Consider the following 18,038-nt stretch of genomic DNA (forward strand, 5'->3'; position numbering starts at 1 on the left):
GGGGCATATATTTGGATCACTGTGATGTTAGATGGCTTGCCCTGAATTCGAATTGAGATCATTCTGTCGTTTTTTGGGTTGTATCCAAGCACTGCTTTAGCCACTTGACTATTAATTATGAAGGCTACTCCATTTCTTCTGTGGTCCTCTTGTCCACAGTAGTAGATCTGGTGGTCATTTGATGTGAAGTGGCCCATTCCAGTCCATTTCAGTTCACTGATGCCCAGAATGTCTATCTTTAATCTTGACATCTCACCAATAACCACATCCAATTTGCCCTGGCTCATAGATCTTACATTCCAGGTTCCAATGGTGTGTTGATCCTTAGAACATCGGATTCGCCGTTCACCACCAGCACCGTCGGCCGCTAGCCGTCCTTTTGGCTTTGAGCTAGCTGCGTCATCACGTCTGGGGCTAGTTGAGCTCATCCTCTGTTCCTCCCCAGTAGCATTTTGACCATTTTCCGACCTGGGGGTCTCATCTTCCGATGGTATACCGACATATCTCTGGTTGTACTGATCCATTTAGTTTTCATGGCAAGAATACTGAGGTGGGTTGCCATTACCTTCCCCAGGGATCGCATTTAGTCTGACCTCTCTGTCATGACCTTCCCGTCTTGGGTGGCCCTTCACAGTTTAGCTCATGGCATCATTGAGGTGCTCAAGCTCCAGCACCATGACAAGGTAACGATCCTTTGCTGAAGGGCTTGCAGCTAAACCACAAAAAGACCAAGATTATGGCAACCAGCTTGATTGATAACTGGCAAATAGAGGGAGAAAATGTAGAAGCAGTGAAAGCCTTTGTACTTCTAGGTGCAAAGATTACTGCAGATGCTGACTGCAGTCAGGAAATCAGAAGACACTTAATCCTTGGGAGAAGAGCAATGACAAATCTCGATAAAATAGTTATGAGCAGAGACATCACACTGACAACAAAGGCCCACATAGTTAAAGCAATGGTGTTCCCTGTAGTAACATATGGCTGCGAGAGCTGGACCATAAGGAAGGCTGAGCGAAGGAAGATCGATGCTTTTGAACTGGGATGTTGGAGGAAAATTCTGAGAGTGGCTTGGACTGCAAGAAGGTCAAACCAGTCCATCCTCCAGGAAATCAAGCCAGACTGCTCACTTGAGGGAATGATCTTAAAGGCAAAACTGAAATACTTTGGCCACATAATGAGAAGACAGGACAGCCTGGAGAAGATGCTGATGCTAGGGAGAGTGGAAGGCAAAAGGAAGAGGGGCCGACCAAAGGCAAGATGGATGGATGATATTCTAGAGGTGACGGACTCGTCCCTGGGGGAGCTGGGAGTGTTGACGACCAACAGGAAGCTCTGGCATGGGCTGGTCCATGAAGTCACAAAGAGTCGGAAGTGACTAAATGAATAAACAACAACATGGCTGCCCATCTTGCAGAATCAACCTTGGCAGCTAGCAACCAATGAAATCACCACCCCCAGTATCTAAAATCCATCCAACTGCTGAGTAAAAACCAAGCCGATAAAACAAAAAAAGTCTCCACAGAGTCCAGCAATTTCTTATTTGCCTGTGAGTTCTTTGATTCTGATTTTGCAACTTAGACGTATAAGTGCAATCCCACTCTGCCTTGCAAAGTGTGCCATATGGCTTGGTCTACATTCCGTTGTTTTGGGTTTCTTCAAAGAACATGGTCAAGGGAAGAACTGTGGAGGAAAGATCCTGGACTTAGAGGTGGCCTTTTTTCCTGTTCAGTCTCTAACAGGGCTGTTTAAACGATTTTCAGCACATGCTTTATTTTTCTCGTCTTTAAACGCTTTCCCCAACAGATGAGATTTAATCAGATCTTGCTTTACCTATTCTCATCTAGTTCTCTCCTTTTTTGTATGTACTGAAAATAACAATAAGAAAAGTCTTGCTTGATTGTTCTGAGATGTTTCCCTCCATTCAAATTCATATATGAAATATGTGTACAAAGAAATCAAACCCCAATGCCCTGAGGGGCTCTTTTATCCCGACTGATATGTAAATCACCATTTCCCCTTTAAAGGAGCCCCACAATTTCCCCTTCATGCTACCCCCACCAGCACAATGTTTGTGCCCTTTCAAGAATCCTGTCCTGTATTTCCCCTTTGTTCATTAGCAGGGGCAAAAATGATCCTGTGGCTAAACCTGGTGTCCTTAGTAGTAGTCCTCAGAGGTAATTCTGACCTCTCTATAGAATTTGCTTCAATTTGCTGTTCTTGAATACAGGAGGTTTCACCAAAACATCTTTCTTTGTAGGTGTCCAGTCAGAGGTCCAGTTGGTGGAGTCCGGAGGGGATGTGAGAAGGCCTAGAGAGTCCCTCTGTCTCTCCTGCCAAGCCTCTGGATTCTCCTTCAGCAGATACCACATGAGCTGGGTGAGACAGGCTTGTTGCTGAGCAGGAAACTGGCCCTGAAGTATTAGTATAAAAACTCCAGTTGTCATATGTTCTGCTGCTTTGGGGGGATCTTTTGAGGCTGAGAAAATCAAGTTCGGGATAGTTTAAAAGAACCCATGACAGGTATAAGAAGGAAATATTAGGGCAAGAGAATGTATTAGGAAGCTTTTTGTTTTTTTTAATAAAAATGTTAAAATTTCTTGAGAGGTACAAATAGGGACTCATGACCTACATTTCTTCCTTAATGAATATTTCAGTTCATTCCCATTTGGATCTCTGAATACCACCAACTCTTCTCAGTTAAATTATTTTCTATATGTTGCTCATTTGTCATCCCTTCTATATTAATAGATATTCAATTCAATTCCCTTAATCCTGACACTCGCTCCCCACCGCCGGGAAGAGCCAAGAAACCAAAACTTTGGGAATTGCAGAGATCCTCTCCCAGAGGCCTCCTGGGTCTGTTGAGTTTGGACTATCTTACTGCATTTGGTAGCTGCCTGGCAGGTCCTGCTGCCACCCCCTCCCCACCCAGGGATGCCTCGACCTGCCGTCCCCTCCACTAACCTCTGGGTGGGGGAAAGATTGGAATTGCTCAGCCTCTTTGCTCTACAGGGAAATTAAATGGAAAATAAATATTGAAATAACTCCTATGGTCTCACCTTGTAGTTTTCGATTTGTGATGAAGGAAGATCAGCCCCTCAACTTCCACATGGCAATGCTAGATTTCTATTTGATCAAATGTAGCCTTGCTCTTTATCCCATGTACGAATAATTCAACACTCCTGTCTTGACTCCTATAAGGACTTGCCCAAAATCTCAAAATTCTTTAAAAAAAAAATCCATATTATATGAATGGATAATGTATCTCTTTTAACCAAAATGATATATAAATTCAGGGATGATAGAAGATTGTCCCTTACTTTTCATGCATTTCTTGCATTCCAATTGGGAGAAGGCAAAGTGATTGATTATCTTTCTCAGCCATTTGGCAAAAGGTTGGTTATAAACAAATTTCTTGAATTTTGTGATGTACGGACCTTCAACGATTGTGCTATGCTTATCATTCTCAATAGCTTAGTCTACATCACGTGAACTTTTATCGTAAAATGCCCAGAGATGCTCTTCAAGTGAGGTGGGTGATGATGAATGCTGAAATATAAATGAATATAAATAAAAAGTCTACTTTTATTGGCACTCCATATTTATAGAAAAATCTCCCATCCTTTTTCCTTTGAAATCACCTAGGCCATCCCTTTCTGTCTCTTAAGAAGCCATTAAATCATTCCTGGGTGCTTGCCAATCTTAGTGTCAAGAACTTAAATGACACATAAACCATTACTTGTTTTATTTCTCATGTCCTCACAATATAGGCTTTCTGAAAGAACTTGCCCATAATTTCAAAAGAGTTTCAAAGAAATCTGTTGTGTGAATGGAGAGAGTGACACTTTATCCAAAGATATTTGTAAATTAAGGGACAATTATCCTCTCCTCTCCTCTCCTCAGTGGAATATATGTTCAAGGAAAATGGAAGGTCAATGCACTGAGTGCCTCTTCTTTTTACAGAAGACTGTATATTCAGTGACAGCTTCTGCTTTAATTGAACCATACGTTATGGCCAAAAGGGGTCCTGTGAATGTAGAGATGGAATTTATGTAAAAATTGGGATACATTTTGAAGAAATAAAGAAAACTAAAAAGAGGATAAAATTATGTTTTCCTCTAAGTCTCATCTTTAGCAAAATATTTTGCAAATGAATTGTAGAAGAAGGACAAGAGGTGCTAAGAATTATTCTCCTCTCAGAGAGAATACAGAACTGGTATAGAGCAGATTTTGACCAATGATAAGCCCTTCCAACCCGGTCTGCCTGGAGTAAAATGAGGGCGAGGGAAGAACTAGGGGGAGCTGCTTCAGTCTGGCTGGAACAGCCTCTTTTTGTTGGAGGTCTGCAGAGAGGGTCTGGCTCCCCACCAGTTAGGGATGGTTTGTACTAGACAACTGAGGTGGTCCTTCTCAACTCGTTTTTACATGATTTCATGATATTTACGAGAAAAAATAACAATACACAATCTCCAGAAAGTACAATATCTCATAGAGTAACCCATCAAAAGGAATATGCTATCATATAACAAAATAGCAACTTTGGATTTAAGTTCCCTGGAGCTCCTTCATTTCTTCGGAGCCCTACTTACCATTTCTTAATGCAAGAATCTCCTGGGAAAGTTATGGAGATGCCTCCCCTCCTCACGTCTTCCACCAGGGGGCAGTGTTGTCACACGGAATCGCTTTGCATATCTGTGGGGTGGGGGAGGGGGAGGGGAACAAAGGGAGGGTCTACAGGCCTTGTCTCACTCTGGAGGCATCATTATATATACTCTTATTTGACTAAGAGTTCACTGAAAAGACCTCAAAAAATTTAATCTCCCAAGAGATTTCATTCCTCACCATGAAGCCACATCTGAGTTGAGAACAGATGTGCTTTGCTAAATATAGAACAAACTGAATTGTTTGGAAAATGAAAAGTCATTTATTTCTGGTTCTCAGTCCATGGACTAGTTGTAAGAGAGGCATTTTTATTATTATTTGTATGAATCAACTCTGGGCAGCTAATAACACATAAAAAGACCATACAAAATGGGAACCAACCCCTCCCCCCCCCAATATACAGTATGTAATCCATGCCGAGTAAAAAACCAAACTAATCAGGAACAACCTAAGGGTTCAAATATATTTAATTTATTTAATTCCAACTTTCAGACTATGATGTTTATGTAAAATTCAAATGTGGCTTACAAATTGGGCCTTATGGCTTGGTCTGCATTCACTTATTTTGGGTGTCTTCCAAAGAACGTGGTGAAGGGAAGAACAGTGGAGCCACCATCCTGATCTCCGAACTGCCATCCTTTTTATGTCCAGACTGTAAGGTGGCTGTTTAAGGGAATTTCAGGGCATGATTTCTTCCTGTCACCTTAACACCCTTACTTAAAATAAGGAGCTTCTGACAGAAGCTTATTCCAGTGTAAAGCTGCCCTTTCACCTATACCCATGTGTGAAAGGTGTGTTGAACTAAATCTATACTTCAAAGCCCCGAGGGGTCTTTTATGCTGAGCGTTATGTAAATCAGGCCACAATTTCCCCTTTAAAGGAGCCCCAGAGTGTCTCTTTTCAGGCTACACCCACCAACACAAAGTTTGTGCCCTTTCCTGAATCCTTTCCTGTCAAGTCCCCTCTAATCTTTAACGGGAGCAAAAATGATCCTGTGGCTGAACTTGGTTTCCTTCCTAGCAGTCCTCAGAGGTAATTGGTTCCCTCCTTTTCAGGTTCTTTCCATTTTAAATCTTGCATAAAGGAGAGCTCATTAGGACAACTTTTATTTTAGGTGTCCTGTCAGAGGCCCAGTTGGTGGAGTCCGGAGGGGACGTGAGAAGGCCTGGAGAGTCCCTCCGCCTCTCCTGCCAAGTCTCCGGATTAGACTTCAGCAACTCCTACATGCAGTGGCTGAGAGAGGACGCTGAAAAACTAAATGCTGTCTTGTTATAATACTTATAAAAGCAAAGGAATGTAGATCAGGGTTCTCAAGTCAATTCCAGGGAAAGTGATGTTCTAGGAGGTTTAGGAAAATTGCCCTCCCACCTGCCGTCCTCCCAACCTCCAGCAAAAGAATGACGTCCACAGCCCTTATTCTTGCAAGCCCTGATTCTATCCCCACCTCTCTCACTGGACCTCTTTTGGTCTTCCAGAGCTCAGTAACTTCTTCCTACCTCCCTTCTCCGATTAGAATACAGGCATCTACCTGGAGGGTTAAGAGTTCTGCCTCATCTGCTCCAGTTTTCCACTAGGGGGCACTGATGGTCTGCAAAATCCCTCTGAGTATTGAGCCAGTAGAAAGGGTGTATTCAGAGGGGATGACACTTCTGAGGATGATCGTTTCCACCATTTTTGGATGAAAACTCACTGCAATTACAACTCCCTTGCACGATAAGGCAATGTCAACACTGGTCTTTCTTTTCTCTTTTCGGGTAAAGCGAACTGACTTGAAGACACAGAATGATTCCTTCCCTTTTCTCAGCCCACACAGCAGGACAATTTAAGAGTAACCTGTTTTCCTTGACCATGGCTGTTCATTGGACCAGAAATTGTAGTTTGCAAATAATTGTTTCTTCTCCTAGAGTCATGTTGGCATCTAATCAATTCTAATTTCTTTAAGAAGTCATCTATAAGGAAACAAAGCTTTATCACAAGGTTTGGAGAAAAAAATGTCTTATACTCTAGTGGGTGTTTAACAAATTTTCTCCACAATTGGTTGAATAATGGATTCTAGAAACAGTGTTCTGAATTGGCAGAGACCTGCCATGCACAGCTTTACTTAACCTGAAGAAAATGCACCTTTGGTCATTCATAACGATTAATCACTTGTTCCACATTTTGAAATTCTGCCGTAGTACAGAGCTTTGCGGTGAGCTCCAAGGAGGGGTGCCAAGATGTTGAGGGAGGACAGTCCCTCCCCTCTTTTGGATTTCAATCTGCCTTTTTTTTTCCCCTAAAATTTCTGAAAATGTAAATTTCACAGTTAGCTCCTGGTGTCTCTTTTATTGTACTGCATTTGTTTTGAATCAGTAAGTTCATTCCTTTGCTTCCACACACCTACACTTCACATTCCTTCATTGTAATGTTGAGTTCCTCCTAGTTCCCTCTAGTGTCCAACCTTCAAAGACTCATCCTGTCATTTTTAAGGAGAATTCCAAACAAAGGCATTTTATGGCTCCAATTTTATTCATATATTCTCCCCTAATATTCCTTCTTTTTAGTTTTCTATAGTTTTAAATGTTTTTAATTATTAAAATAATTGTTTACATTTATTAAGTATTCTTATGCTGTGTTCTATGCTGCCCAGAGTCAATTGATAAAGTTAAACTGATAATTTCATAGATAAATAAATATCTATATAAATAGATAAATAACTTTTTCCAATGGGGAGGGTTCTGATAAAAAATTCCAAACTCTTATTTCAGATGCATCTGGACCCTTAGACCACCTGTAACGATCACCAATGTTACACTAGGGGGCACTGGGTGTCCTTTCAAAGGTGCCATCTGTGGCTTGAGCAAAAAGATGGCTACTCCCTTGTCTCCCAGAGGACTAAACCTGTTGGAGAGTGCTGTGTTGTGGCCTTCCCATGAGGAGCAACTGTCTGGAGCAGTTTCACATTTCTGCTGTAGATATATAATTTCTCTTTGTTTAAAAGAAAACATCTCCCCAACCCTCATAGGGAGATAGGAAAACTCCAGTTGTCTTGGGGTCTGCTGCTTTGGGCTGACATTTTGAGCCTGAGGCAATCAAATTGGGTATAAATTAAATGGAACCATGACAAGGAGAAAAGGAAATATTGGGGCAGAAGAATATACTAGGAAGTTTAAAAATAAGAAAAAGAAAGTTTAAATGTCATGAGAGGAACAAATAGGGATTCAGTACCTATATTTCTTCCTTGATGAACATTTCAGTTCATTCCCATTTGTTTCTGTGAATACTGCCCTAACTCCTCAGTTAAATTATTTTCTACATGATGCTCATTTCCCATTCCTTCTATGTTAATATATATTCAATTCCCTTAATCCTGACACTCCCTCCCTAATGCCGGGTAGAGTCAAGAAACCAAAACTTTGGGAATTGCAGTGATCCTCTCCCAGAAGCCTCCTGGGTCTGTTGAGATTGGACTCTCTTGCAGCCTTTGGTAGCTGCCTGGCAGGTCCTGCTGCCACCCCCTCCCCACCCAGGGATGCCTCGACCTGCCATCCCCTCCACTAACTTCCGGGTGGGGGGAAGATTGGAATTGCTCAGCCTCTTTGCTCAACAGGAAAGTTAAAAGGAAAAAAAATATTGAAATAACTCTTATGGTCTCACCTTGTAGTTTTTGATCTGTGATTTAGGAAAATCAACCCCACAACTTCCACAGGGCAATGCTAGGTTTCTATTTAACCCAATGTAGCCCTTCTCTTCATCCTAGGTACAAATTATTCAATACGCCTGTCTTAACTCCTTTAAGGACTTGCCCAAAATCTCGAAATTCTATAAAAAAATGCACAGTATCTGTATGGATAGTATCTTTTTTATCCAAAATTATTTATAAATTTAGGGATGATAGAAGATTGTCCCTTAGTTTTCATGCATTTCTTGCATTCCAACTGGGAGAAGGCAAAGTGATTGATTATCTTCCTCAGCCATTTGGGAAAAGGTTTGTTAGAAACAGACTTCTTGACTTTGCGACGTGCGGACCTTCAACGATTGTGCTATGAATATCATTCTCAATAGCTTAGTCTATATCAGATGATCTTTTCGGGCAAAATGTCCAGAAATCCTCTTCAAGTGAGATCGGTGATGATGAAAACTGAAATATAAATGAATAAAAAGTCGAGTTTCATTGACACTTCATATTTATAGAAAAATCCCTCCTACTTTTTCTTTTGAAATCACCTATGATTTCCCACTCTGTCTCTTCAGTAGCTACTAAATAGTTCTTGGTCGGTGCTAGGCAATCTTAGTGACATGATTTGACGTATAAAAAAAAATACTCGTTTTATTTCCTCCAATGTCCTGGCTCCTATAAGAACTGGCTCATAATCTGAAAACAGTTTCAAAGAAATAACTCATGTGAATGGAGAGAGCGAGTATTTTCTCTGAATACATTTGTAAATGAAAGGGATATTTCTCCTCTCCTCTCCTCTCCTCACCTCTCCTCTCTGGAATATACGTCCAAGGAAAGGTGGAAGGCAATGAACTGAGTGCCTCTTTTATCCTGAGGACTGTATATTCAGTGACAGCTTCTGCTTTAATTGAATGATAGGAAATGGCCAAAAGGGGTCCGGTGAATGTAGAGATGGAGTTAATGTAAAAATAGTGGGATACAGTTTGAAGAAATAAAGAAAAATAAAAAGAGGATAAAATTATGTTTTCCTCTAAGTCTCATCTTTAGCAAAATCTTTTGCAAATGAATGGTAGAAGAAGGACAAGAGGTGCTAAGAATTATTCTCCTATCAGAGAGAATACAGAACTGGTACAGAGCAGATTTTGACCAATGATAAGCCCTGCCTGGAGTAAAACGAGGGTGAGGGAAGAATGAGGGGGACCTGCTTCAATCTGGCCAGAACAGCCTCTTTTTGTTGGAGGTCTGCAGAGAGGGTCTGGCTCCCCACCAGTTAGGGATGATTTGTACTAGTCGACTGAGATGGTCCTTCCCAACTCATTTTTAGACGATTTCATGATATTTAGGAGAAAAAATAAGAATACACGACCTCAGGAAATACAGTATCTCATAGAATAACCCATCAAAAGGAATTTCCTGTCATATAACAAAAGTGTGGTTTTTGATTACTCCATAGACCAGCTTAACTTTCCTGGAGCTCTTTCATTTCTTTTTAGCCCTAATTACCATTTCTTCATGCAAGAATCTCTTTAGAAAGTTAAGTAGATGCCTGCCCTCCTCAGGTTTTCCACCAGGGGGCAGTGTTGCTACACGGAATGGCTTTGCATATGTTTGGGGAGGGGTGGGGGAGGGGAACAAAGGAAGGGTCTGCAGGCCTTGTCTCACTTCAGAGGCATCATTACTTTTACTCTCATTTTCCTGAGAGACAACTGAAGGCAACGCAGAGACATTTAACATCCCAAGAGATTACATTCCTCACCATGAAGCCACATCTGAGATGAGAACAGATGTGCTTTGCTAAATATAGAACAAACTGAATTGTTTGGAAAACAAAAAGTCATTTATTTCTGTTTCTCAGTCCATGGAATCAGTGTAGGAGAGCCAGTTTTTTTGAATCTTAGTATGAATTAACTCTGGGCAGCTAAAAACAGATAAGAAGACCATAAAAATGGCAACACAAAATCCTCGCAATATTTGTAATCAGTACGGCTGCTGAGTTAAAAACCAAACGAATAAGAAACATCATACAGGCTTCCAATGATTTATATTCCAACTTTGAGACTTGGATGTGTATGTAAAATTGATCTGTGGCTTATAAATTGGGCCTTATGGCTTGGTCTGCAGTGACTTAATTTTGGTTTCTTCCAAAGAACGTGGTCAAGGGAACAACAGTGGAGCAACCATTTTGAACTCCGATGTGCCATCCTCTTTTTTTCCGGACTGTAACATGGCTTTTTGAGGAAATTCCAATGCCTGATTTCTTTCTGTCACCTTAAAACCGTTACTTGAAAGGAGGAGCTTCTCTCAGAAGCTTTAATTATCCCAGTGTAAAGCTGCCCTTTCATCTATGGCCCATGAGTGAAAGGTGTGTTGAGATAAATCTATACCTCAAAGCCCCAAGGAGCTCTTTTATGCTGAGCTATATGTAAATCAGGCCACAATTTCCCCTTTAAAGGAGCCCCAGGGTGTCTCTTTTCAGGCTACACCCATAACACAAAGTTTGTGCCCTTTCCTGAATCCTTTCCTGTCAAGTCCCCTCTATTCTTTTACGGGAGCCAAAATGATCCTGTGGCTGAATTTGGTTTCCTTACTGGCAGTCCTCAGAGGTAATTGTTTCCCTCCTGTTCAGGTTCTTTCCATTTTAATTCTTGCATAAAGGAGAGCTCATTAAAACAACTTTTATTTTAGGTGTCCTGTCAGAGGCCCGTCTGGTGGAGTCTGGAGGGGACGTGAGGAGGCCTGGAGAGTCCCTCCGTCTCTCCTGCCAAGGCTCCGGATTCAGCTTCAGCAGCTACGACATGAGCTGGGTGCGACAGGCCCCTGGAAAAGGACTGGAGTGGGTGACATGGATAAGCCCTGGTTCCAGTACTTACTACTCAGACAAAGTCAAGGGACGCTTCACCATCTCCAGGGACAACTCCAAAAGCCAACTCTATCTGCAAATGAACAGCCTGAAGCCGGAGGACTCGGCAGTCTATTACTGTGCGAGAGACACAGTGGGAGGAAATGAGTCTGAAGCCTGGCAAAAACCTTCCCTTCCTCTGAGCCGCTCTGTAAGTCAGCTCAGCCCCAGAAGGCTGGATTTTCCCAGGAGACTTGAGAGGGACCTGAGAAAGCTGCCTGAGTGCCAAGAGGGAGGAAGAGCAAAGAGCTGATCTTGGCCAGGGCATTCTGGGATCTGTTTCCATTTGGATAGGAAGAAAATGGCAAATATCAGCACCCTCCTGAAAAAGAGCAAAGGGAAATTTTTCTCATGTTCTGCTCTCAAAAAGTATCAGGAAATAAAGAATTGATTCAGTAATTAGAACTCTTCATTCCTTTATTGGTCTTGAAGTTCAACCCTCATTTCCTCTTTCTTGAGACGCAGATCTTCCCCTCTCCCTCTTTGGGTGCATTTATTTCTGTGTCTATATATCCTCTCTCCCTCTATCCATAGCTGTACTACATATATGTACACAAACAGAAGCACACACACAAGAACGCATGCACACACATATAGGCATTTAAAAGTTTAAATATGTTTACAATCATTTTCCTCTGCTGGCAGTCGAAATTTAGTAATAAATTCAGGATGCTGCTAGGCCTGCAAGAGTTTGGTGTGGTGTCACACCAAGGAAGGGGGCAGAAGTCAGAAAACAAGGCCTAAAAACATCAGGCCAAGGGTTAGCCTAATTGCGGTCATGTTATAATACTTAGAATAGCAAAGGAACGTAGATCGGGGGGTTCAAGTCAGTTCCAGGGAAAGTCATGTTCTAGGTGGTTCAGGAAAATTGCCTTCCCACCTGCCGTTTTTCCCAGTAACTTCCTGGTCGGAGAAAGATTGGAATTGCTCAGCCTCTTTGCTCGACAGGAAAGTTAAATGGAAAAAAAAATATTGAAATAACTCCTATGGTCTCACCTTGTTGTTTTCGATCTGTGATGAAGGAAATTCAGCCCCTCAACTTCCAGGTGGCAATCCTAGGATTTTATTTAATCAAATGTAGCCCTGCTCTTTTTCCTAGGTATGAATTATTAAACAGGCCTGTCTTGACTCCTATAAGGACTTGCCCAAAATTTCAAAATTCTTTAAAAAAAGTTCATAAGATGTGAATGGATAGTGTATCTCCTTTATCCAAAATTATATACAAATTTCGGGATGATAGAAGATTGTCCCTTAGTTTTCATGGATTTCTCGCATTCTAACTGGGAGAAGGCAAAGTGATTTGTAAAATGTTCCTTCCCTTTGTGAACTTTTGCAACATACATTAGAAAAGTTTTTATACAATTTTGCATATTTTTGTGGGGTTAGGTTCCATCTGTACATCATTTTATACAAGTTTTCCTTTAAATGATAACACAAAGTAAATTTTAATCCCTTTGTCCACATTTTCTCCCAGTTCTCTAATAAAATATTATATCCAAAATTTCTTGCCCAGTTAATCATACACTCTTTGACCTGTTCATCTTCGTGATTTAATTGTAATAATATTTTCTACATCTTTGTCATAATATGCTCATTATTTATATATAACTGTTTTTCGATCTCTGTTTTTTTCTTTTTAAAATGTATATATATATTTATTTCATTTAAATCGTTCATTTAACTGCATATATGTGAACCAATCACACCGGTGTCCTTCTTCTATTTCTTCTCTTGTTTTTAGCACAGGTGTATCTTGTTCATATTTGATCAGATCTTTATATCTTAACCATTTTATCTTATCATCTAAACTTTCCCTCCTTGCAAAAGCTTCTTGTGGCGATATCCACACTGGTATGTTTGGTAATAATCTACTGCTATACTTATCCGACACCCTCAATAATACTTTTCTAATAGTACCATTTCTCAATTCATTGTTCATTTTTGCTTTTTCAGTCCAAATAGATGCAGCCACCCACATCTAAGTTCATGTCCCTGTCGCTGTAGAAGGTTCGGATTTTCTAATGTTAACCATTCTCTTCTCCACAGAAAGCAACAAGCTTCAAAGTACAATTTAAGATCTGGTAACCCCAACCCTCCTCTTTCTTTAGCATCTTGTAATAATTTAAATTTAATTTGTTGTCTTTTTCCTTGCCAAATAAAATTTGAGATATCTTTTTGTCATACTTTAAATGTTATTTCATTGATTAGAGTTGGTAATGTTTGGAAAAGAAATAGCATCTTCGGTAATACATTTATTTTGATTACGGATATCATTCACAGCAAAAATAGTTGTAATTTTCCCCATTTTTCCATATCAATTTTTATTCCCTTCCAAATTTCCATATAATTATTTTGAAATAATATATTATCAATAATGTTCATAATATTACTTTTAAATATCTAATCTTTTTTTTTCCTATTGTAAAACCTGATTTAGTTATTAAAGTTTCTTGTTTTTAGTCATCTTTTTACTCAACATTTTCGTTTTTTGTTTATTTACCTTACATCCTGCCACTCTCCAAATTCCTTCAACAAATGTTCCATAGAATCTTGGGGACTTTGTAATACAAATACTAGGTCAGCTGCAAATGCTTTCAATTTATATATATATATATATATATATTTAATTTTTACTCCTTTTATTTGACCATCCCGTCTTATATCTCTATTCAGGACTTCTAGGACTAGAATAAAAAAGAGAGGTGATAGGGGGCATCACCAATGTTACACTAGGGGGCACTGGGTGTCCTTTCAAAGGTGCCGTCTGTGGCTTGAGCAAAAAGATGGTGATTCCCTTTTCTCCCAGAGGGCTAAACCTGCTGGAGACTGCTGTGTTGTGGCCTCCTCATGAGGAGCCACTGTCTGGAGAACATATGGGTGATCTCAAGTCGTCTCCTTATCCAGAGAGGAATTATGAAGAGTCGGTCTACACGACCACTATTCACTCCATTGTGGTCCTCAGTTCACCATCTCTTCCCTGGAAGTTCCCACACTCTTTTACCTCCCATAATCTCCCAATCATCCTTGCCTGTTAGGACAAAACAATAAGTGTCTCCAGATAGGAAAAAGTGCTTTTGAAAACCTAATGTATATCTGACTGGGGGATACAATGTATTTCACCAAGATCTAATTCATTATAAAATTAACCGTTGTGTTTCTGTGTCCATTTTCCAGCAATCTACAATAGAGCATAGCAGGTGGAATGAAAGGACAAAGATAAATGCAATCCTTTTGCTCCAGTTTGTTTCCTCTTCTTCCATAACAGAGGGATTTATTTTGTGTATATTCTACCTGAGAAGAAGAAATCAGCCCTCTAGTGAGAACTTTAGGATTTTTTTGTTATAGGTGTCGAATCAGAAAGTTTGCTGGAGGGAAATGGAAAATTATTAATATGGCCTGAAGATTCCAATTGTAACTTCACTCTTTGCAATGTGATTGGGGTGAGCCTGGACTCAGATAAAATCCTGGAATGAGATATCATCATTCAATATCCTGGAAGCAGGTAGGAAATAAAACTTTTGAATAATTGTTCTAAAGATGTAAACTGTGCAATACACATTCCATATATTCAGGAATTACCTGCCTGAGAGGCAGGGATTCATCAAAGTGTCCAGACTACCAAGGCCAACTACCAAGAAGCTCTGCTTCTCTGTTATCCTGAAGTGTATGTTAATGCAGAGACACCCTTCCTCTTTATATGCCTCCTTCTCCTCCCTCCTCAAGCTGTAGCTTCAGGTCCAGAGCCAGTCTGCCTGGAACTTCTTCTCTGACACACTGAGAAAGGAAAATTGTCCTTTTACTCCAACTCATTTCCCTTTTAGCAGCCTTTCAAGGTAATGGTTCTTCCATCCAGAGATGGAAGCTAAAAGGCTCTTATATGGTAGAAATTAATGGACTGGAGCAAGATGGATAAAGTCTGCATATCAATATTTCCTTTCCAGATGTCCAAATGGAGCTGAGGCTGGTGGAATCTGGAGGGGATATAAAAAGGCCTGGAGAATCCCTCCATCTCTCCTGCCAAGCTTCGGGCTTCACGTTCAGCAGCAATGAGATGAGCTGGGTGAGACAGTCTCCAGGAAAGGACTGGAATGAGTTGGGAAGATAGAGGATGAATTAAATTGAAGGTGTGGGGAACCTGTCCATCTACAGTCAGAAGGAGGGAGCAATGGCACAAAGAGAGCACACTACAAGGTCTGCCAATGGCTGAAGTAAAACCTGCGGTTGTAACTGTGACTTGCCTCCCTCTTCTGCTGCTTCCATGAGGCTAAAGCAGAGATTAAACAGCACTGGTCCTATATGCAATGAAGGAGGGATAAAGAGGTTCTTAAAAGGATAGAAACAGTTGTCTCAATAGTAATTTAATACATATCAGTTAAGAAAGGGTAATATTCTATGCTATGTCTCATGCTCTTCAGCAAAGGATCGTTTGATAAAGATGATAAAGAAGTCAATGTAAAAAATTATTCCCCTGCAATATGCCACAAACCTCAGAAAGGAGAGGCCAGGAGAGGAGACGAGAAGAGCTAACTGCCAATCCTTTTTCTTTGAGGAAAGCCAGGATGGATGAGAGATGCGTCACTGGATGAAACAATCTTGGTCTTCTTTTGACCGATTGATCATTCTGAAAAAAAATCAAGGACAAAAAAATAACTTACTGTCATAGATGCAACGGATGGAAAGCAACGATAAGGAGGAAGATCACCCTTTATTGCAAGCAACAATCATCATGTTCCAGCTCATAGAAGGAAGAGGGATGAAGGAAAGGTGAGGGGTGTTGCCTGCGGAGAGGGAAATTTCAAGGCTCTGACTCGCTGGGGGGTTCCTTTGGCTTCAAGGGGGTCAAATCAGGTTTAATCCTTGCTAAGGAAAGGAGGAAGGATGACATACAATATTTTCAAAGGGGGGAGGAGCACTGGGAAATGCTCTCTGTTTCCATGTTGACAAGTGGTGGACTGTTGGAGGTCAGATGAATGCCTTCACCAGAGGATGGAACATCTGTGGTTTTCTGACCAGATGCATTGCCACACTTCCCTTAGAAGGCCCACTATAGGGCCATTGCAAGTCTTCAGTGACTTTGGTTGGTTTTGGCTCTTTGAGTAATACTCCTTTTTTTCTTGCCTGAGAGGATGAAGGGGAGTTTCATTTATGGAAATGGGAAGAGACTTTGGAGAAATAAAGGAATGGAGCAAAAGATAAAATAATGTTTTACTCCATGTCTCATCTGAATGATAAGCAGAGTGATCCAATAACACTTAATGACAGAAGATACAGAAGCAACACTAATAATAATTCTCCTGTCAAAAAGAACACAGAACTAGTAAAGAGCCGATTGTGTCAAACGTTGCATCTTTGCAGGTCTCTCTACCTAGAGTAAAATGAGGAGGAGGGAAGAAGAGGGCAGACTTGCCTCAGTCTGGTTCAAATAATCTCTCATGGTTGGCGTTCCAGAGAGAGGATCTGGCTGACCACCTGATAGGGATGGTTGGCAATGGATTCACTAGATGGTCCTTCCCAATTCATTTACTCCATGATTTGTGGTGATACCGGGGAAAAAAAAACAAGTATCCTCCCTGTAGAGAAAATGCAATCAGTCATAGAATAAGACTTCAAAAGGAATTTTCTATCTGGTAACAAAAGAGCATATTCAGATATATCCCTAGACATGCTTAGACCTCCTGGAAAACCATCATTTCTTCTCAGCCTCACTTCCCCTCCTGGAATGTCAGAATCTCCTTGGAGAATTAGGCAGATGCCCCTCGTCCTCACCCTCTGCAGCAGGGGGCAGTGGTGTGACCCTGAATCGCATGGCCCGTGTGGGGGGTGGGGGGCGGGGTGGGGTGGGGTAGGGAAATAAGGGAAGTGTCATTAGATATTGTCTCTTTTTTGAGGCATCCTTGTTTTTTTCTGTTTATATGTTTTATTTCCATATTAGTTCATCAAAAAGGTCTCAAGAAAATTTCACATCTCAGGAGGCTTCAATCCTCACTGGGAAGCCATGTCAGAGTTGACAACAGATGCGCTCTGCTAGATAGAGAGCAACGGAGCCCTTTGGGGAAGAGAAAGAGACTTATGAGTATTTCCCAGTCCAGAGAGAGAATGTATTTTCTGGCATTTTTATGGGTATATGGCATTGGTATTACTAAGGCTACTGCTACTGTTATTATTATTATTATTATTATTATTATTGGTGGTGTTGTTGTTGTTGTTGTTGTTGTTATTCTTTTAAATTGTATGACTGCCCATCTGGCTGAATCAACTCTGGGCAAGTGGCAACTGATAAAAACACCACACAAAATACCGACTTAAACAAAACAATATATTAAATTCATAAAACTACCCACTTAGAAACCACTCAAATAGGCAAAGAACAACCCACTTTCTCCATCTATTCTGTTTCTTCCTGTGATTTCTCTCATTAAACTCTGACTTATAAATTGTTCCTCCTGGCTTGCTCTGAATTCAGTTATTTGGGGTTTCTTCAGGAGGGCCTGGTTAAGGGTTAGAAGGTGGAAAATAATTTCCTGAGCTGAGATTTTGCATCTCTGTCTTTTAATTACTATAATGTAAACCTGCCTTTCTCCTATGTACTCACAGTAAAAAACAACAACAAAAAGAAAAAACCTTGCCTTCACTTTTTGTAGGATTGGAAAGTTATGATGAAAATCACCAGTGTAAAATGTATGCAAGGAAATCTATGAGATCAGTGCTCTGAGGGGCTCTTTTATCAGAAGTGATATGTAAATTGAGTCACAATTTCCCCTTTAGAGTAGCCCCACGGTGTCCCTTGTCAGGCTACTCCCACCAACACAAAGTTTGTGC

At 40.7% G+C, this 18,038-nt stretch overlaps 1 gene segment (V, D, J or C); it reads left to right on the plus strand.

The window, feature by feature from the left end:
- Positions 1-2,128: 2,128 nt before the first annotated feature.
- Positions 2,129-11,963, plus strand: LOC134497166 (Ig heavy chain V region 914-like). The segment is given in 3 exon segments: positions 2,129-2,174; positions 11,006-11,370; positions 11,865-11,963. Coding segments are annotated over 3 exon segments (510 nt in total).
- Positions 11,964-18,038: the final 6,075 nt, after the last annotated feature.

Source organism: Candoia aspera, chromosome 4, assembly GCF_035149785.1.
Source record: "Candoia aspera isolate rCanAsp1 chromosome 4, rCanAsp1.hap2, whole genome shotgun sequence".
Classification (NCBI taxonomy): Eukaryota; Metazoa; Chordata; class Lepidosauria; order Squamata; family Boidae; genus Candoia; species Candoia aspera.